At 35.8% G+C, this 23,146-nt stretch overlaps 1 protein-coding gene across 5 annotated transcripts in view; it reads left to right on the forward strand.

Moving 5' to 3' along the window:
* Positions 1–23,146, forward strand: part of MYO16 (myosin XVI) — a 395,602-nt gene that overhangs the window by 268,073 nt on the left and 104,383 nt on the right. For all 5 annotated transcript variants that reach the window (XM_032997101.2, XM_032997107.2, XM_032997106.2 and 2 more), the window contains 4 exons: positions 525–666; positions 9,234–9,306; positions 18,877–19,029; positions 19,644–19,844. In XM_032997101.2, the coding sequence (XP_032852992.1) occupies positions 525–666; positions 9,234–9,306; positions 18,877–19,029; positions 19,644–19,844 (569 nt within the window). The remainder of the gene's footprint in view (positions 1–524; positions 667–9,233; positions 9,307–18,876; positions 19,030–19,643; positions 19,845–23,146) is intronic.

The raw sequence follows: 23,146 nt of genomic DNA on the forward strand, positions 1-23,146 counted from the left end.
ATTTTTGTTTCTTACTTCTTTTATGGTCTCGTAAATTTTTGCTCTGAGGAATATGTAGGATTATCTGCTATGCGGTAAGTCAGACTGGACCACTGAATTAGAAATGTCTTTGTAATATGGAGCAAAGCAGTTTTGCAGTCTGATACTGATGGGCTCCTAACTTGATTAATCTTACAAAAGTGTGTCAAGATTAGTTATTTGTACTAAGAACAAAAGTCAACAGGAGTGTCCTTTAAAAAAAAAAAAAGAAGTTTTGAAAAAGTTATTTTCAGGAAAATGCTAGTTCTGTGTGGTACTCATACCCTTTTCTATTGAAAAAAGTACAAAGGTACATGTTTCCAAACTGAAGATCTTGCAAGTGTTGACAGTCTCCTCATCTCTCACTGGAGGCTTCAGGAAAAAACTAACACCATGTATGGGTTTGGCAAAGGAGAAGTAACTGTAACTAAATTTACTGTATCTAAAATTACTTAAGGCGAGCTTTACAACATGCTTTCATCTCCATTTTCTGCTTTCTCTCTTAGGGGACATGATTGTACGGAGGCACACTATAGAGATTGCAGAATTTTACCGGGATCTCTTGGCAAAATCTCTATATGGTCGTTTATTTAGCTTTTTAATCAACACAATCAACTGCTATCTTCAAAATCAAGATGAGACTGGCAGGTAGGAGTGCTATTACAAGCTATTAGGTGTGCCATTATATGTTCAAATCCAGATCCATAAAGGAAACATAATTCCATCATTTAAAGCATTTTATGATAGCATGACAGTAATGCTTGGATCTTTACATCACTGGCCATTCCTTTAGGTCATTTCCTTGGTGACATATTTGTTTATTTGTTTGTGTAGGGGGACATGGTACTTTATGTCGTAATACAGATTGATGGTTAGAATTATTAGCCTTTTAAGAGCTGACAATACAGAGTGAACTGTCTTTGAACAAGCAAAAAGCTGCTTGGTGTTTTTTTAGTGCAGAATATACTTGTTCTTTCTCCCCAAAACTGTGACCTTATCACAGGGTATTAAAACCAGAATTTTGTTCAGAGGCCTTCAAATGAATGTTTAAACTTCACTGAATTAAATGTTCTAAGAGTGTTCTGGATGTCTCTATGTTGTCATCTGCTAAATTCAGTGCTGTTGCTATTCAGTGTGGTTTCTTAGATAAAATGTATGTCATTTAATGTGCATCAGTGGAGCAGTCAAGAACCAAACAAAAAAAACAGCAAAAAAGAACTCTCAGTAGAATCAAAGTAGAAAACTGAGACAGTAGACCTAATTAGATGTTCATATGCATGTGAATTTAACCGAAGTTCAACACCTCACAAGCTCAGATGAGCTTTCTTATGAATACTAAGTACAAGATATCTTGACGTTATTGGTAAATGGAAATCTACAAACGACAGATGTGGCACTTCAAAAAAGGAATAAGTATTTTTCCCTTATATCATATCTGCATTGGCTTCATAAGACAAATGTTTATCAGATGCCCTCTTTTAGAGCTTGAAAACATCACAATCTTATTTTTATTCCTATCCTATTTGTAGACCAACTAGTAATAAATCACATTTCTATAGGTGTAGCTAACAGAAAAAGCTACCATGCCTGAGTAACTCAGAGCTTTCTGCACATAAAAGCTTTCCATCGTTGTATATACCACCACAGTGCCTAGCTTCCTGCTGGAGGCAAAGGGAAAGTTTGCCAGTAACAAGGAATGGTTTTACTTGTTGGTTTCTGATTGTACAGCCCCTTACAGTTGCAGACACGAGGACAAGTAAGCTAGAGCAATTTTCCAATCCATGTCCTAAATTGAAATATTGTAACAAGGAAGGATGGTGGCATGTGGTCACATTCAGTTCTTCTCCATTCATTCCTGGAATTTATGGAACATGGGCTTAACTCAGTGCATGTCTGTGGCAGACAACAATCCAGCTCAGGTATTCCTAATTACAGTGAGCTCGTTTGTAGCAGTCATTCAGGAAGAAATCTAGAATCAGTATATTAAAAATCTATTAAAATTATTTGAAATAATTTTTCAATGTGTACTTTTGCAATTTTGAAATATGATATCTCACCATCTTTCAGAATAGGGTGTTATGTGTGCCTGTTCAGCAATGTAAACCTATAATTTCTAGGTATCACAGGATCTTCAAATGATGAAAGTCAAAGCTGTTTGCATATTGTTTACCTTGTAGTCTCCTTTTAGTCCAATCATGTGCCTGAGGTGACTTCTACCTTGTGAAAATACTTCTCAGTGAAACTATTTCTACCTGTGTTGTAATTTGAAGACTATATGATGTTGTAAGTCCTAGGTAAAACGAGGCAACTGGTTGATGTTGTCAGGAATGAGGAATTTGCAATAGTTTTATATTACACCTATGCTTGAACAAGGGGAGCTCTTCATTGAGGCTGGCAAAAGAAAGCTAACCAGCTCAGGATATATTGTCAGTGATGACAAGTCCTGTTAAATTTTAGCAGGCCAAAGTCAGTCTTAGGTCCCTTTCCAAACTTGAAGCTAAAAAGCTTATTTTAAGTGAAAATAAAGTTGCCCATCCTTCATTGATATTTCAACCTCAATTGCGTTAGCCACCTTAAGATAAGAAAATAACTCCCGCACCCCCAGCTTTTTTTTTGGTGCAGCCTAATCATATGGTATAACTTCTAGTAGTAAATCAAGGCATAGCACAATTCAAGATGCAAGTTGGATTAATGAAAGCCATTTCATGAATCTGTGACTTGTGGTTCAGATTTACTTCATATATATCTGAGCAATTATATCAACTAGCAGCATTATACCTCCAGTTAAAGATCCACCAAGGACATTAACTACTGTGACTAAGGCTGATACATTTCAGGCCATACTTCATTCCCTTGTCAGAAACTTACACAGTTACTACTTACCAGATGGGATGAAGCCTTCATCAGAAACATGGAATAAGGTTTCTAACTCAGTTCTCTTGTTTTTTTGTGATGTAGCTTAACCGTACTTCCATCCCACTTCAGTGAGAATTTATAAAACAATAAAAATGCATTTTATTGGCTTAGTAGCTCTAAAAGAAACATTTGATCTTGGCATTTTTGAAGAAACTAGTTACCTGGATTTAACTTTTATGGTGAAGCTACTTGATTTTGTTCAATAATATTGATTTATATTTACCATGAAATAGCTTGTGACTGATTTCAGGCAAAATAAAAGTGATCGTTGCCATTAGGTCTAAGGGAAGGGGAGATGTTTCTAGGAAAAGCTGCAAAACCCAAGCTCTATAGGTATGTATAGAGAATAAGTGTTGGCAGAATCCAGCAAATTCATTACTTTATAATATTATCCAATAAATATAAAGCAAGAATTTTAATGACAGTATTAAGTGAGATAACGCACCTTCAGAAACGTTGTTATCCTTCATAAAAAATTACTTAAGATTTTTTCTAGTTAGAACTAAATTATAGTAATGGATGCTGGTTTGGACTGGTTGCAAGGTACTTTGAGGTTTATTACTTTATTCATCTTGATATTCTTTCAAATTCACTGTGGAGAAATTGTTTTTCTTCAGCTGGCCTCTAGAATGGGATTAGGAGAAAGCTATTAAAATTTCTCACAGGTGCTTACAATTATTTTTTTTAAATTATTAATGTTTATATTCACTCATTTATATAATGATTTCCTATTCTAGTGATTTTATTATTATAAAAAATCATCTAGTTGAACTTCTTCCTAAGACTTAACTCTTCAAAGTTTACTACTGTTTTACTTCCATTCAAACAAATATGCTGATTTTCAGTTTTCTAGCTAAAAGAGACTAGAGCATTCATGGTTGCCAAAATGTTGCATTTCAAGGTACTTGATTGCACCTAGGCAAAGTTGGATCTAGTGATTCAAATATTAGTAACGATATGTCTTAATATGATGTTTTAAAAACTCCTGACTCATCCTGTAAGAGAACTTTCCATTTATGGGGATTTAAGTATGTCTGTGAACTCTTATGAAATATTATTTTTCTTTTCTGGTGGAAAACAAGATAATTAGGTATATATGTTTAAGAAAATTAAGAAAATCATGATATTGTTTTCCCTGCCTTGCCATTAAGTAGAAGGCATGATGTTTTATCAGCTAGTTAGCAAAGAGTTTCTGTCTTTTGTGGCCTGAAGATGGGGCTAACGCCAGTATGCCTGCTGTATTACAGACAAGAGAAGAAAGCTAGCTTTTCATTATACCCTGTGTATCACCAGGTCAGCCGTAGGAGATTTCTGTTTCAAATGGAGCATATAGAATATTTCTAAATAGGTATTTTCTGAAACCTTGTCTATTCTGACTGTGTAAACTTATTCCCAGTGAAATTCAAAAATTGCCAGAGAGTAACAGTGGCAACACTTACTTGGGAAAAAAAAAAGATCTCAAGAGTCTTATTTACAAACTTTGTAATACTCATCATCTGCTTTATAGAATGAGATATTCTGAAATAGGAATCTTCCCAGTTTAAGAAAAAAAAAAAAAAACAGAGAATAAACTAAAACATTTATTTATTTATTATTGAACCCGATAGAAGTAGAAGGGTGCTAGGAGCACAGGAAGGACAGGAGAGTTCCTGGTCAGAATATGAACGCACAGCATAGTGCGAATTGTTTCTATATGTGGAGGTAGGGACATCTTTAAAACAGACAAACAATACAAAACATCTAATACAGTATGATGCATAATATCATATTTTGAGATCTGCTTCGGTCTAGATCATTTCCAGTGTTTCATTAAACAAGACAATGTCATTTTTTAAAGCATAGAACAACTTTTGCTTTAAAGAGCTGTGGAAGAGCATGTGCTACTGATGAGAGGGCTACAGATCTTGAGTCTATTAGCAAACATATTTCTCCCTTCCTGCCATATCTGTCAAATCACTCAAAGAAATGCTTGTCAGATATGGAGCCAGCGCTTCTTTCCACTGTGTGCAACCACTGTCTCTGTCTGTACCACTGACACCTAGGTAAGGTAATATTAAAAGAAAAATTGACAGCTGTTGAGAAAGATGACTGAGAGATGTGGCAATGACACCAAGTCTCAGCAAAAATCTCAGAATCTTTAAAAAATGTCAGAAAAATCAGAAGTCTTAGAAACTAGTTTGTTTTGCTAATTGTTTGAGATTAACAACATAAACAACTGGAAGTACTCTTGTTTGAATTGAACAACATAACCGACTGGAAGCATTCAGCCTGTTGCCTTCTAGAACTGTATTTATGACAACAGGTATAATTTGTCCCCCCTGGGAGAAGTGAGGGAGTCTTAATTAGGATTCTGAGAGTCCTCATTTGAAACCTAGGTTATATACTTCATTTAATCCTAGAAATATTTCCTCATTAATCAGTATCACTTCTAGTTTATCCAGATCAGACATAAGCCTACTGGCTTCCTTCCTGGTTACTGGCAGAAGTTGGAGGAAGAGTATGATATGTTGTGTCTGGGACAAATGAAAAGTCACATTAGATCATCCTGCCTCAACAGTTTCACCTCACTGCTTTCTGTAGGCAGATTTAAAAAATGACAATGGGAATGAACCCTATGAATTTCAGAGCTGAAAACTATCTGGGGTGAAAAAAGAGTGATCAAATAGCATCCTATAGGTTTGTCTGAAGCAATGGGTCAGAAGTATTGTAAAGGGAGTTCTGTTCACCTTGCCAGGAACGGCAAACGGCTCAAGAGCATCTTGTGATGAATGGCAAGATGTCTGCCAAGACAGTAGATCTTCAGACAGGATGTCTTCTGTATGTGTATTGTTCTTAGGAGTTGCCAAGAATTTTTATGTAGTTTCTTTATAATGCAGTTAAGTGCACAAGATCAAAAGGTATTTCTAGTCTATAAGAACATCTTTACAGAGATGTCATTCTGGGGGAAAAGGCAAAACTGGAGACACTGTAAAATATTATCAGTCAAAATGCTGTTTTGTAAATCACAAAAATCAAATGAGTTCTGCTTAACATCCGTGCCTGTTTTTAACTATGCATAGCTATGTACTGGTCTAGGAGATAAAAATGTTCTTCAAATACTGGAAAATTGCTCAATTTCTAATTTCTATGCTAGGAAATATTGTTAAACTTGAAATCAAAGTCTCAGTCCCCACTAAAACTATAGCTGTTTTATTTATACATAGTAAATACAGAATATCTGAAACGTAATGAGGAAAAGTATCAGTGATGTTTAGTAACCATAAAAGAATAAAGTAAAATAAGGGGATTTTTCAGAACAAAAAGTGCTCTTTTCTAATATTTGTTCTTTTAGACGCTGGTGACATGCCCTTTCATTTGTAAACATGAGATCATTCATGCTTTATTTGCCTTGGGAATCTCTGCTATGATTAATGCAAAGAAAGTAATTTTGCTAGAATTAATATGATTGACATCTGGCCAAGAAAAACATATATGGACCCTCCCTCCTAGAAGAAAAGTGGTATAAAATGGAAGAAAACAAGAAGAAAGAAAAAACCAAAGCAAAGTAATTTGTAGCCACATATAAAACAGTGCTTTTCATTTTGATGTTGTACTGTCTGTTGCTAGTTAATTTTCAAAATCTGAGCAATAATTTACTACAGAACATTACTATCATGGTTGGTGAGATTTTGCATATAAATGTCACAATGTAGTAATAAAATGTCACTATTGTAGAGGATACAGAACCTTGTTCTGTTATACTTGCCCTGTAGACAAGATATTAATTATGTAAAACCTCCAGCTCTTTTCATATAATTTGTGCATTTTCTAATAATACAAGATCAAGATTATCAAGTGGAGTTTGTAAAAAAAATTGGGATGACATATTTTCCTGTCAACAAATGCAGCTCCAGCAAATCAAGATATTTCTAGGAAATACCAGTTTCGATAAGGAATGTTATTTGAGGTAGGCAATAAACTAGCTGCTAAAGCTTTTACCTGGAGTTTTAGAAACTAGGGCCAGGTTCCTGTTTTGCCTGATTTGTAATAATTCATTAAGTCAGTTTGTTTTGGTCTTTTCCTTTTGCAAATGTTTATATATTCTTTGAGATAAAGTAAGAGAGACTAATCTGACAAAATGACAATCCTGACACTCAGATGGGATGTAAGCAATCCAGCCTCAAATCCATTAATTGAATCAGACCGAGAAAGGATAATCTGTTCTATCCGTGTTAAGTAGTTCGTAATAATTGTGAAATATAATGAAATATTTCAGCTGTTGTGCAATACTATATAACAGTTCGTGTTTTGTCTTCCGATAAGGAAGACTATAGATAAATGACAAAAAAAATAAGAATGAAAACTTACTGAGTATTCTGAATTTCCAAACTACTTTTTTTTTCCCAAACTTACTTAAATAACTTAATAATTCTGGATTTTCAATATTAGCCTGAGATAGTTTGTTTATAAAGTGTCTAATTCTTCTTTATAGAAATGGACTGGTTCTGTTGAAAACATGTTGTGACAGGGAATGTACACGCATCTCTAACCAGGAACATTTGAGAATGAGGCTTACATTTTAAAACACAATTTAAATTGCACTTATTCCTAGAGATGAGGGTGGTGATATATCTTTATGTTTCTTGTTTTAGAAATTCCCTTAGAGACTAATCGACCTCATGATAACCTCTCCTGCCCAACAAAGTCATTCTAGACTAGATTTATTATGCAACTTTCTATGTCTGACATTTACGCAGATATCCAGTCTTGTGACAATCAGTAGTGCATTGAACTAGTATGCCTCAGAAAAGAAGACAAACTTCTTGGGTATGATTTCTGAAGAAGACTTTGCTTGTCCCTGAGGATTGTTTTTTCTAGCTTGTTTTGTAGTACTCAATTTTTTTACGAATTTACTTTTTTATTTGTTTTATGGGAATTTATTGTCAGGGCTGGATCCTCACCTAATTAAACGGTAGTGTTTTCAGTGACTAATAGAACTACTAAAATACTTCAACAGTGGATGACCTTTTTCTTCTTAACATCTATATCCTAATACAGACATAGATTTAGACATAGAGGAAACATGGAACATGGAGGAAAAATGTGGAAGGAAAAGTAGATTTCAGAAACAGCAGGCTGCAATATTATTTGTATGCATATAAACCCATACATTTACAAATTCTGTTGGCAAAGAGAAAGGAAAACTCATCTGCTTTAGAAAGCGTCCATCTCTTTCCTCAGGAAGCTGAATGATTTTTCCTTTGCTGATTTTTCCTGCTCCAGAGAGCCATTGGCTATAGTGCAAAGACTTTCATCCTGCTGGCAGATCATTTCACTCTGGAGAAAGTCCCACTGCATTCACATAGGCAAACTGCAACAAATTTTTGACTGCAAGCCTCCTTTTATATTCCCTGTTTAATGATACTGTGAAGAAAATAAAGAAAAACCCAGCTTCAGTGAGCCCAGACCTTTCATATAGAGTTCTCAAGTCCTCCCAAAGCAGGCAACAGAATATCAAAAAAAAAAATTTTTGCTCCCTGTAATGAACTTAGTTTCTCCTCCAGATCGAGCTTACAATGACTTAGTCTCAAATAAGTACCCTCTGTCCCTTTCCCGTTTCTCCTGTCCAAATCCTAGGTGACTGCCTTGCCTTAATCCTTCCACTGGGCCAAAATAAAAGCCTTTCCCCAAATGCAGACAGTGGCACATGACAAATTAGATTCACTGCCAACAAGTATTCTTTTATATATACAGAGAAGAAACATCTGTCCTCTTCATGCCCAAATCCTGACTGTTCTCTCCCCTGAGAGATGTAACTTCTTACGCAGCCTGAGCTCGCAGCCTCTACTTGATGCTGGCACAGAGAGGACTTTGGCTTAACAGATTCCCCTTGAAGTATATTTAGTAGGAGCAGTTCTGGCTGTCAAAGAAATATAAACTGGAAGGGGTAACTGCGTGCAACCAAGCCATTTTGAAAGTTCCCCTAAATGGCTATCCTTCATCTGAGTGAATAGATACCTATACCTTTAGGAAGTGGACTTTAAAGAAGCTAAGATTTTTTCCTTCTCTGACAAATTTATTTTTTAAAGCAGCTGCTAAAACAATCTTGAACCCTGTTTTTTTATTTATGTTTGATATAAAAGGTTGGTGTGTAGAGTTTTGATTCTGTTGTATACATGGTCTGCTTTCACATCATGTTTTTGAAACACAGCATGCTTTTGTCCTAGAACAGAAATACTTTTGTCATAAACAACAGATACATTATTCACTTGCTTTAATTCTTATCTGTAATATATATATATATATTTTTTTTTTCCCAGTGACCAGGTATTTGAAATTGGAGTACTAGATATTTTTGGATTCGAAGAATTTCAAAAGAATACCTTCGAACAGGTAAGTGGCTATGTTTTGTTGAATTTAGAGTAACTGTATTGTTAATTCTTCTATTCAAGTTTTGGGCTTTGGCCAAAATGAGTGTTTTGATCAGCATATAAAAATACATGGAGGCAAAAACTTGCTCATAGAACATTTTTTTTCCCATTCTGCCTATATGGGTGTGAATTAAAACCCAGGCGTTGTACAGTTATTTATCATTTTAACAGAGTCTAGTAAACATCTACCATAATGATTTGGTAGAGAGGAAGTATCAGCACTGAAAGACAATCTGAGGAAAATACCTAGTGTTGTCTGCTTTCATACTTGTGGAAATGATACTTCAACTAGATCAGTGAGTAGGAGGACAATACACTGGATTGAAAAAAGATCAAAAGGTCTTCAGATGCCTTGGAGAAAAAATAGAATGAAAATGCTACATTATGCTAAGTGCCGTTACTGGCAGATTCACCTCTGTGTGACTTTATTACATGTGACTTTTTAAAAAATTGAATTACATCCATGGAAAATAAATTAAACTTTAGCTCAATGAACGCTTAAAAATCCATTTAAATATCAAACATTTCTTTTAAATTATGGAACTGTTTGCTCACCTTCAACATTAGTCTCTGAACACCAAAGCTCTTGTGAATTACGTATTTCAGAAAGCATTAGCAACTCTACACAATATGCTGAAAGAGATGTTTAAGTTATTGTTCAGTTGTTCATTCATTCTGTAATGTAGCAGAAAAAATCAAAGCATAAAATAGAAAATCAAAGCATAGAAAAGAATAGAGATGGCATCAGCAACAACAAAGGACCTGTTATTGTTTGAAATCAGAATTTGCCTTTTCATCCCAGTCAATCCATTGTTTTACAGATCAACTTTCTAGTGAAATAGAAGTCATATGAGCCACATTAGTTCAGTTTGTGTAGCATGTCTACATCACTACCCAATTTCCAAATGTTTTGAAAGCACAAACAGGGTGAACTTACCTATACCTTCAAAAGAGCATGTAAGAATGCAGTAAAATATATTCCAGTTCCCCTCTCACAAAACTCTTTTTGCTGTTACAATTCTACCTTGCTTGAATGTTTACTGGATTAAGGACTATGGATGTGTGCCAATATTCAATCATTTCCTCAGTCTGAACATATACTTTGGGGGAAAATATCAAGTGAAAAATAAAAAACATTTTAACAGACTGAATATATGCAAAAAAAATTTCCATAAATCCTACTGATTAATAAGGATAAAGTGTTCTATGCATTTTAAATGCATCTCAAAAGAGAGGGGTGCATCTTGGGACTTATGGTTATTTTCCTTTGACCCTATTCTACATTGGTTTTTGTCATGAAACTTACATAAGTTCTGCAACTGACATCACGAAAATTCCACTTTCTGAGGTAAGTAATTTTCTGCTTAGTGACTGCAGAGGATGCTTGTAGGAGAAAATATGAGACTTAAAGAAAAATGAGTAAGAAGTAATTTATTTATTTTATGATTTCTGCATAGCAAACATGATAATTTCAAAGTCAACTTCGCAGTTTTATTTTATTTTTTCTATATAAATATGTTTCAAGAGACACTTACTGTCTGGCCACCTGGACTGAATGCATTTTGTTGAGTAATCTTAAGTAATACTGAGTGATTACCTCAGAAACTACTGAACTGCATTCCTGAAAAGATAGAATAGAGGTGAGGGAATTACAGAGTTAATTTTCATATGAACCCTATAATGTGATTAACACATCTGATTCCTGAAGTGATAGGTTGCAGTATCAGTGAAGAGAAGCAGTTTGTATCTCCACATGGCACAACGTAATTATGCAGACATACCCATAACAGCCTGCACTCAAAAGCTCGAGCTGTCTAACAGTCCATCCTAGTTCAGTATTCTGCCTGGGCTCATTAACCTTGATGAGAAGCAGGCTTGTTAGCCCAGATAGGGTCCTCATGCAAAACATTGCATCATGTCTGCAAACATGCCCAGTGTCAATGCCTGTGATTGCAGAACGTTATCATTACATGTTACAGCCAAACAGTGGAGGAGCCATAAAAATGATTTTTCATCACATTTAGATTAACATATTTTAAAATGGCATTATAAAAGTAATTTGGGAAAAATGAACCTTTTGTTTCAAATTAGTGTAAGACAAGACATTCTTTGTGATACCTGTTTGCCTGCTTGGAAAAAAAAAAAAAATCACACCTGTTTTCAAGAAAGATTAAAACCTCGATTGCTCAAATCTGGGGACATTCCAAGCAGCTGCATGAATCTTTCTGGTGCTTCAAATCAGGTCAGTTGATTGACAGTTTAATATCATAATTAAGAGAGCAATATGATACTAAATCACATGTCAATTTAAACAATTCATTTTCATAGACTGTGTTTGAAGACGGTTCGGGAAGAGAGAGCTGCATAAAGCATGTAAAATAACTCGTTCACTCCAGTGAGTGTGTTGGAATAACAAGGCATTAGAGTACTGAAATGTCAAAGGCAAACAAAGAATTGGTCTAGGAATGGTTCATGAACGATACATAGGACAATAGATGTCAAAGAACTAGAAAAGTAAGGTTAATTATGTCTACACCAAGAATCTGGTAACTTCTGCAGACAAAATGATGTGGCTGACAGCTTGCAAGGAGAAAGGTTTTAAAGGCAATTACAAAGAAGAAGGCATTCAAAGTTAAAACCAGTATTAATTAAGTGTTCAGTTTTCTTTGTACTTGGTGAGCGTTGGTAAGCCTTCATTTTATAGAACAAATGTGTGATACATTATATTTATAATAGCAAAAATAGGACATGTAGTTCTAAAATAACAGTAAATAAGTATATAGAATAAGCGATAGTGAGTGGAGTTGTGATTTTGGGTATGAACTTTAAAAGCTGAACAGTGTTTTAGAAGCCACAGTCTGAGGGAGTCATTGCTGAAAGCTTCTGAATTATCAGGACTCAGTGAGTTACTGCTCATCAGCTGAGCAATGGTAAATGGCTAGAGTACACTTTTAGCTCACCCCAATTACAATTTACAGTCACTTCCTAGCAGTGATCATTAGCTTGGGAACAGCATTTTCATTGAGCAGCTGCATACCTGCTGTGCCAGAACAGCTTTGTATACAGCCATACTGGAATATGGTCAGAAGCGAGCACAGATTTGTCTGTCCTGTTCTATACAGAAATGGCCTTCATTTTGTGATCATTTCAGGAAATACGAGTGCTCTACCAAAAATAGCGATGGCATTTTTCAATGTTAGTTTTCAATGTTTTCTTAGGTTCCCTTGTTTGAAAGGGACTATATTTGTTTACAGTTTAATCTGCACTCCGCTAAAAGAAGAAAATGTCTGCTTGTCTTCTGGTAGAGTTTAAAACTAGGTTAGATCTTATTCATGGTTCCTTCACAGCACAACTCCAAATAGTGCAGTCAAGGAATGCTGCTGTCTTCATTATACCTTTATGCTAGTATATTCTTTGACCACAAGAGCATGCAACACAAACAGAAAGAACTCATGGCCAATGAACATTAATAAATGATAAGCAGGAAGGAAGGTTGATAAAGTTGCCTGTACCATTTTCCCCTAATTGTTTCTAAGAAAACTGTATTATAGCAGAAGAACAAAACCCTAGAATAGCAAGGGTAGCTTTTCTTCTCCCTGCAGAAAGTCAGGTCTTCCTACAGAAATGGAGGTCTGTAGTTGTGGAAGCATTATAAGAGCAATAACGCAGTTAAATAAAATGGACTCTAGTAGTCTTTTATCTTTAATGTCTAATTCAAATGGTAAGCTGAAAAAATATTTAGCTCTTGCTAAATAACATGTTTAGCTCTTGCATGGTATTTTGCCTCTGTAGACCTCTTAAGTTTTGCAGAAGAAAGTATATCTATGTATCCTCCAATTATAGGAAATATAAGTGATTTATCTGAATTAGAACCACAGGTCACTGGAACAGTCAAGTGTCTCTTGACACCCATTCAACCCCATACCCATTAAGGTGTGTGTGCATTATCTGTGTGATGCAGTAGAGAACTGGGAGAGGCATGGTTCCTGTGGCAGCTCCGTGCAACACGTCTCGCGATAGGAGCCAGTTGGCTCCAAGAGCACAGAGCATTGCCTGCCCCACTCAGGACTTCAGAGTCTCTATGGTGAAGCAGAAGAGCTTGTACGACTCAGCTGTGTCCACAGGAATTTTCACCCACTTTTATGATTAGGTGTGGTAGGTTTTAACTTCTCAGTGTGTTATTCCTTTAGTGAACCCTACTGAGACTTCATTTAATTTTGTCATGTGACCTTTCTTAGCCAAGAGAGCCATAACACAGTATTTTTTATTAAATTACATTGCCTCAGCCATTAGACTGCTTCTAGCTATCCAAGTGTAAGCACATGTTGCCTATTTTATATATGGATGGATATGAATAGATAAAAGTTGCATGACAACTTTTTTACAGTTGTTGCAGTCCCGATATTAGGAGATGCGAGGTCACGCACACAAGCATCTGCATTTGGACAGTCTGAAGGAGCATTCTAATATTTTATTTTATGCAGAAGAAATTAGCCTTTGGTTTTGCCTGTCCAGAGCATAAACAGATGTTCCTGCTTGCATCGGTACTCACCTGGGAGCTAGGCAGCTGCTGGTGCACACTGAGCTCTGATAGTATGTAGGGACTTAAATGCAGAATGTCCCACTGCAGTTCCCAGTGCTGGGGCATTGCTTATTCCCCACAGGATGAGGGACAGTGTTTTACTATCTTAATTCAGCCTTCACCAAGAAAAAATAACGTGATATTTTAAAGTCAGAGTTCTGCCAGCCTCCATGCATAGGAAGGTTTTAATATCCTTGTTGTGGAGCAGCGAGAGCCAGCTGATCCTTGGCATCAGGGAGCTGGGCAGCAGGCGGACCCCAGGGCCAGCCATGCCCTCCCTGACGGCCACCATCCCACCGGGCCCGAGCACGGTGGACAGAGCCAGGGCCAGTAATGGCGCCCATCGGCAGCCCTGACACCAGGCAAGCAGCGAGCCAGGGCTGGGGTTCTCTGGGGAGCAGCTGGCGACGGGGCGGGGAACTGGCCCTGCCATGGTGTCTCCTGGGAGCAGGCCACGGGCAGGCCACGGGCAGGCCACGGGCAGGCCACGGGCAGGCCGGGGGTGGGGGTCCCAGGGAAAGCTGAGCGGGGCTGTAAAAGCCGATTCCGGCCCCGAGGGGCCTGGCGATCCTGTGGTTTGATTTGTTCCTCAACCCAGTTCCTGTGGATCATACACTCTGCATGGCTTTTGTCATGGCGTACCCCTGCTCCCTCTCACGCTCTTTGATCTTTTTCCCGGTCTGCACACATTTATTTCCATTTGTGCAGGACACTATTGTCTGTCCAGTGTTCCTGTCAGCCACTGCAAAACCACTGTTACTCAGTTTTAAACTTGGTTTATCAGGTACCTGACATTAAAATGTTGTTTTTTGTTTGTTTTTTTTTTTTTTTTTATTATTTATTCTTTTACAGTAGAAACTTTGTGGCCAAAAATAAAATAATTTATCTAAAATTGAGATTCCCAGCTAGATTCAGTTTCTGACTGATTGGTGAAATGCTGCACAAGGACATTTATTAACTGCTATTTTACTTTTCCACAGCAACACCCTTTTTTATCCTACAGTACTGCTGCTGGCCATCAGTATGAGCAAAAAAATAATTTGGAAGTATTTCAGTATCTTTAATTCCAAATTCTTTCAAGGAAAGACGATTGTTACCATGTTTGTTTGCTTTTTTGTTTAATACTTTTATATGTACAAAATCAAGTAGGGGACTATTCCATTTTGTATTGAAATTGTGTCCCTTTTAGAGGGGCTTTTCAGACCTTCCTTTGTGGAAGGCTTTTCAGGTGACAGCTACCTATAATAAAATTTTAATAGAGCACTCACTGGGTTCTGTTTTAGTTTATCTGAGGAACACAGATCAGCTAATGGCAACTGACCCCAGAGACAACATGAATTCCCGGTGAAATAAAGTTCTTCTGACAGAGAGGCAGAAGGACTATGTTTGAATTTGTGTTGAAGCTGCATGGAAAACAAGAAATCTGTATTAGATCCTGTTGACCATAAAAGGCAAAGGAAGAGATGTAATGGGTTCTGGTTTTGTTATACACTCATTAAAAATATTCTGACTGGTACTCTATATAAAAGAAAAAGGATGTAGAAATGTTTGAGTAGCAGATACAAGTGGGAACAGTGATCAAGATACTTCTGAGAAATACATGATTATCATACTTAGGTTTAAAAATATTTTCTGAGTCCAACCTCGGGAAATAGATGATTCTGCCTTCCACTATCTTAGAATTACATTTTTGAGAAATGCTAAAGCACTTCCTTGCAAATTAAACTTGGCATTGTAGCTTCATCATCTTGGCCCATAACATACGGCTTGATAGATGTGTTGATATGACAGCTGTAAACTTAAGCTTTACTCCATGCTCTGAATACGCATCCTTGAGAGGGCTAATCCTGCTGCATGACCAAAGGATGTAAATGAGCTTTCCAAAGGGTGTTTACATCTATCATTCCCTCACTGATTGACAGTCACCAAATTCTCTTTCCACAAATACCCTTTTTTTGGCTATGCCTTTTCAAATTTTTATTTATATAAATGAAGAGCAGGATAATTTCATTAGTCATAGATGCTTTCCTGTCTTCAGAGACAGTACAATTTTGGTCTTCTACCTAGATTTGAATTTGGATTATACTTAATACTACTGTCTGGTCAAATATAGTAAAAGAAGCAAGATCAAGCTAACACTGTCTAATGTGATGAATGCCTACTGCTTTTACCAAATGCCACTATATTATTTTCCAAATTCTACAATTTGGATGATACTGCAAGTTATTTGCTTAAATACTTGAACAAGATTTTTTTTTTTCTCTTCTAAGAATATTCTAGAAGTACTTTTTAATGAAGACTTGGACAAATAGATGATGTATTTATTTTCACTGAGACTCAATAGTGAGTTAGAATTACAAAGAAAGACAGATAGAAAAGAGGTTTTCTTACAGAAAGACATAAAATGAAGCCAATAAAAGGCATGTAAAGAACAGTTCAACAGTGTTTAATTGCAAAAAGTACCACAGGTAATGTTGAGTAATGCTGCATGGTAAAGCAAATACACATTGCATAAAGATACTCCCACAACATTTGTTTTAGGTAAAAATTTCATTGTGTTTTCTTTTATTACTACTGTATTTCCATCTAATTTTTATGGGTGCAAGTAAATGCATTTTTAAAAATTTAGTTTTCTGAACTTTTCATATCTTTGGACAGAAAATATGTCATTGTTCTATAGAATACTTCATATGACATGGAGCAAAAGAAGTTGTGTTAGCAAAGCTAGTTTAGTTCTTTTCCATCTGATTTCTACATTTCAGCTGTTTTAATTATTATGTCAACCTGTGTCAAGCTTTTCATGTTAAACATTCATTTTATTACCTTTTCCCAGCAAGTTGTATAAAATATTGAAATGGAGAAAGATGATCAGAATGTCTTGATTTTCAGCAATCCCTGGCTGGTCTCCTGGTCCTCATTCTGCAGAGCTGTTACTCGCAGCCACTGCTAGAGAGAGCAGCTTTGGAGCAGATTGCAGTTTGTATAAGTGCTTGAGCTTGCTTTCTGGTCTAATTTGCAGAACCTTATTGTCATTATGACATATCTGCCAATCTGAATGACAGTGTCGCTTATATTACTAAAACGCACACCAGTGTATGCCATAATATACTGATCAGTAGAATTTATAATTTTTTTTTTTCTTTACCAGCCCAGTGTGTTATGTATGAATGTTTTAACGAAATAATATGCTTTTTACTTTTGGCAGTTAAAACCAATACTATTTATCACATCTTTTAAAGATATGACAAAGATAGTTTTTCCCTTCGGCTCAAATTGTGTAGTTTAATAATTTTGCTGCACAGTCAGGTCTTCAAGTACATTTATTGTTTGGATGTATTTTAGGAGATTGGCACATGATAAAAAGTAAGCTTGAGTTTATAGTGATCTTGTCAACTTTTCTTAAGGTAAAATATACCTGTGTAAAGTTAAACAAAATGGTTCTCGAAATAACTCATTTGCAAATAAAGATATACACAGCATGCATCATTTTAAGGCTTTACATATCCTATGAAGTACAAGCTTGTAATGTTACGTCTCCCTTCTAATACAATGTGAAGAAGCTTCTGAAAAGATTTTGTAATTAGAATTATAATTCAAAAAGTGATCAGTAAAGCATATTTTGACTGTCACAAAGTTAAAAAAACTTTTTCCATAAAATAAGTAGTGTAAGTCAATTGTATACTTCCATTGTTAAAATGAGATTCCATTGTGTAGCGAGTGCGAGTTGACTATACTAGCGTGAAGTGTTAATGGGCAATTCAGGCAACTGTTACACATGGGTTTTTTTCTCTCATCTGGATGTTAAGCCGTGTAGTTTTGATTTAAATTTTTCATATTTTTTAATATGACTTACTGTTGGAATTGCTTTTACAAACTTTATTCATGGAAGATACAGTTTAGGGCCAAAACAAATATGGGACTAGTTTAGTCTGAAAGGACACTGCATGCAGCATTCCTTGCATCTTTCTTCATATAAAGGGTTCTTCCACCCTCTTAGGAGTTTCTGTTTTCTTAATTTCTTAATTTTCTAAATATAGCATTGGAGGAGATTTTAGAATTCTCCACTAAAATGTCCATTTTAATATAAGTAAAAGTTAAAACATTTATTCCAAAACGTTATTAAATATTTACTTCTTTGCGGATTGTGAGCTTTGAATAAAATATGAAGGGTCCCAAAATAAGCTGATACAACTCCCACCTGCTTTTAATTGAAAATAAAATTCCTATTAAACTATTTGTTTTGCAAAATTGGCACTACACCTCTTATAAGGCAATCAGGGGATATATTTGAGAGGCTTTTATATTATTTATCTGTCTGAACTTTGAACTTTTCTATTGAAGACTGTTTTCTTGCCAACCTTCTCTTAGAATTTCATTAAAATTGAGAGAAGCATCTAGTAAAATGTCCCTAGATGGTTTATAACATATATTTGGGTAAAACAGAATGAGTTCCTGAAAGGCTGCTTTAGACTTCAGTGACATTATATGTGGAAGCAGATTCTGAATGTCTTTGTTAATGTTGAACTAACTACAGTCAGGATCCTAACCAAATACGTAGTTATTTTCTCTAAAAGCACGCTGCATCTGTGTAGTCTTCCTGAGTATAAACTGCAGAAGAATATTAAGTGTACCGGTTTATACATAGAGTTACCCTACTTTAATCAATAGGATAGTGTAAATTTGCACTATATTTGATAATGCTGGTATTTGATAATTCTTATGTGGAATTCACAATGATCTGTGTAGGCAGAAAACTGTTTATTCCCTATTTAATACTAATAGCTGTTAAAATGTGAATTTACCTAGGGTCTTGCTAATCTATGGTCTGCAGAGAAACAACATATCGTGGATTGACATTTCATCAAATTCAATATTAGATGTGAATAAAACCTACACAAATTATTTATCCAGTAAACTTCTAATACTATTTTTGTCTTCATTTTACAATAGCTGTGTGTCAACATGACCAATGAGAAGATACACCAGTACATCAATGAAGTGCTTTTCCTACAAGAGCAAGCAGAATGTATACAAGAGGGAGTTGCCATGGAAACGGTGTATTCTCCTGGTAACCATACTGCAGCCTTGGATTTTTTCTTTCAGGTACTTTTCAGAGCTCTTTTAAACCATGTATGTTTATATGCAGTCTCTGCATGTTAAACTAATAAAAACTTTTGCCTGCATTTGCTGATTTATGAATCTGTAGAGAAGCTTATAGGTCCAAAGAGACCATAGAGAGAGCTGTCATAACTGCCCACATAGCTCGAGGGCTAACAGAGATTTCTAACAGTCCAGGTCTGAAGAAAATGTTACAGAAACTCCTTGCCCATACTGATTCACGCATAGTACCTGTGTATCATACCATGTCCTTAATGCAGCCGTAGGACTGACGAGTCTTTGTTGTAAGCCTGACAGTTTCTTTTGTGCCTGGAGCTAGTTTTTGGAATATAACTTCTAAGAAGGAAGTAGCCCAATCAGTTTCCTAAAAGATCATCAATAGTTACCATTTTTGGGAACTGAAATATTATTCCCTACATTTCTTGCAGAATTATATGATGTGCATAGCCTTGGAGACTTGCCAGAATATTTTGAGCATTGTTTTCTTTGAGGTGATATATGTTTCTGTTTACTAAATTGCAAGCTGTGTTACTCTACAAGGAACAACTGAAATTCTACTGCTCCTGTATAAAATGAGAAAAATCTATTTTTCATTTCAGAAACCATCAGGCTTTCTGTCAATGCTGGATGAAGAAAGCCAATCTATTTGGTCAGTGGAACAGAGTTTTTCTAAACGCATTCAGTCTTACCTGGATACATCAGATACAAATACAGTATATTCCTCCACAAAAGATGGAAATGGTAACCTTGCCCCAAGGGATCAGGGCTCTACCTTCACTGTTATGCATTATGCTGGGAGGGTAAGTTGTTTGAATGGTTGGTTACACACGCTAGTATAAACACTAGTACACAGTAAAAACTAGTGCACGCAGAGTAAACAAAACAAAATTCTGCATGGCTTCTCCAACTCCTGGCTCTAAATAACAAATCACTTCCTAGTGATGAACTTTCAGAGGACAATTTAGAATTTCAATGCAATGTCTACTGTATAAAATCTGTCATTTTTATCATATTTTGCAGGATTTGGGCTAACTAATTCTGGTTCCTAAATTGTATCTTCATTGTAAGCACTTCATGAAGAACGGGGTGATTCGGATCCCACAGCATAAATGTTTAATGCCATTTTAGTTGGATGTCATGTTACTTTCAGATATTGTTCCAGAACAGTATAGATTCCCTGTAGGTATTGTGCCATATATGTAGATACTGTGGATACCAGCATGCACACAGTAAAAAACAACAACAACAAAAAGAAACAAACATGTTTTTTTGTTAGTAATCAAAATACATTTTTTCCTTTCATTCTTCAAAATCCCAGAACATGCTAAGTGTCTCTAAATATGGCTGTAAAACAGGATGAATATTTTACATTTCCCCTCCTGCGATGTTCACAGGGAAAACATAGTGAATTCTGTTCAATAGGCCTCTTACCCTTTTCTTTCCAATACTCCCTCATTTTCACATTGTCTCCACAACCACCCGCAGCCCAAAGCAAGCAAAATAGGTATGTGTTTAAAGGGATAATCAGGTATTTTAGATAATCTGTCAGATTGGCCCCTCTGTGGTTAGTCTGACATGCTTCCACTTCTCTCTGTTCAAAGCACGATATTTGAAACGAGCTCATGAATGTAGGTTGTATGGGCACAATACAATGGGGGCTCTTACTTATTATATTCCAAAACTTGCACTCATGAGATGTGTTCAAGACTTGTCTCTAAGTCACCAAAAAGAAAAGACTTGCTAGCTCTGTCATATCTCAAGGTAACATTATATGCCCTGAGCTCTCCAGAATGGATGAGAGGTTGGCATATGCACTCTTGCCCTTCTTTAACCAGATTAAGGTCCTTTACAACAATATGAATGGGGAACGGTCTATTTTGTGGCTCCTTATTTGGAAATGAAGGTGATGGAAGTGTTGAGTAGTGTTCCAATGCAGGCAAATGTATTCCTGCCCAATGATAGAAATGCAGTCATTATGGAAAGGATTAAGACTATTTGGGCAGTGCTTAAATTCCTAATCTAAATACTGTGAATAACTCCCTGGAGGCTCTTCTTTCATCATAAGGCCTTCTACTTAAACTCAAATTATTTGCCAAAGTTAAATGGTTTGAATACCTTTGCTACTGGGACTTTTCGGTAGGAATGTGAGCACACAGTAGTTAGATAACAGTACAGTGAAGATTTTGTGAAATTTATTAGCACTTGATGGAGTTAAGAACTGACTATGGACTCCAGATGTCTAATTTAATTTATAAATCTGTTCTTTACTTGTTAGGTAAATATTTTTTCATGGAGTTCTATTGTGATTACACAAATCTATCACAATAGCTCTAAAAGGTTCAACACACCAGAAAACTGACATGGAAGCAGCAGCAAGGCAGCTGCGTTAAAATCACAACCAGAATAAGAAGCACATTTCTTCCAAATTAAAAAAAAGTTTGTTGTATTATCTGAAGAAGCACTTAGCAGGAAGATTTGTTAAGATCAAAGTTTCAGGTACCTAGTTCTGAAAGTTAAACTGTGAGTGGTAAAAAGTACACTTTTCATTAACATGTTTTAGCCTTGCATGGTTGTTTAAATTTTTGTTCTATAACATAGACACTTGGTTTGACCTTTTCCTAATAATAGTAATGACATATAATCTAAAAGTATGAACAAATAGACAGCTCTCCAGGTAATGTAAATTTAGACATTCTTTTGAAGTCAGTGGAGATCCTTTGATTTACATTGGCCAAGAAACTATTCCAGACAGTCATGTTGTTCTTTGCATCCTTACGACAGTAAGATGCTGGGCCCTGCCAAAACAGAACAGTTCCTGTGCAAGTGCTCAACTCACCTTACTTTAATAGTGGTTGAACAAAATCCTTAAAGGCACTTGTATTTTTGATATCTCATGGGACTGTTATCTAGCGATCATAGATTGAAATTTCCAGTGATTTATAATATACATTTACATAAAATCTGAAGATACTATTACTGTACTAAATAATGACACAAATTGAGTTTATTCTGAGATGAGTATGTCTTCATAAGTTGATAAGTTGAATATGAAAAACTAGGATTTTAAAACTGCTGATGCTGTTATTTAGATTGTGCTATTACTACATTTTGTATCTTATAGAAGTAATTTGTGATTTATGCTTTATGAAAGTTGATAAAAGATCAGGCTTTTAAATATATCAGGTTTTATTGGCACTCAAAAATAAGAATTTCATATATAAAGTATCGGTATAGTTTGGCAGGTTTTGAGAACCATTTTTATAGTCTGATATCAATTAAATGAGTCTAAAGTAAGTGAAGTATAAAGCAATCTTTTTTTGTGTGTGTCATTACCTTCAGAGATCCCCAAATCTAAAACAAGGGGGCTTGATTTTATTCTCACTTACCACAATTTTTCACTGATTGTAACTCCTTTAACTTGGTAAAGCTTATTATTTACATGAGTGTAACTGAAAGATGCATCAGACCCAGAGGGTAGAAAAAGGATTACCAGTAAAATGTGACAGGTAATTGAACATGAATTTTTTCACTTCTGGGTTTAATCATTTATATTCTCGTAATGTGTATAGGCTGGTGTTTGTGAAGGAAGTCCCACTGAATGCATGTTCTGTGTTAAACATAGGGTGAAAGCAGACATCCCAATTTCTCTACGTAACAAAAGTTCTAACTGCAACGTAGTTCACAGACAGTGTGAAACAGCTGGTACTCCAAGTCATGTAGAGCCAAAAAAAAAGCTAATATTCTGTGTTGGCCCTGGTATGAATCTCATACGGACCTTTGTAATTTGGTATTCTTTTCATCAGTATTTTATGTATATAGCTCAAAGTCCAGAAAGAATTGGGTTCATATCTTTACTCAGACACTTACAGTAGCTATTTTAGCAGCTCACAAGTGAAGTTATACTGGAAAATGCAGCTATTAAAAATACTGCCTCGCTGAAGAGACCTCTTCTACATATTTAATCGAGATTGACAGACAGACTTTTTGTGAACAAAACTAGTATCTCTAGCTTTATATTATGACAGAATTACAGCTGATACAGATGTCTCCATGCAGTTTTAAAGACTTACCGTATGTTCATATCCTAACATTTTGTGTTAGG

Source organism: Tyto alba, unplaced genomic scaffold (genome assembly GCF_018691265.1).
Source record: "Tyto alba isolate M040663 unplaced genomic scaffold, T.alba_DEE_v4.0 Super-Scaffold_45, whole genome shotgun sequence".
Taxonomy (NCBI): Eukaryota; Metazoa; Chordata; class Aves; order Strigiformes; family Tytonidae; genus Tyto; species Tyto alba.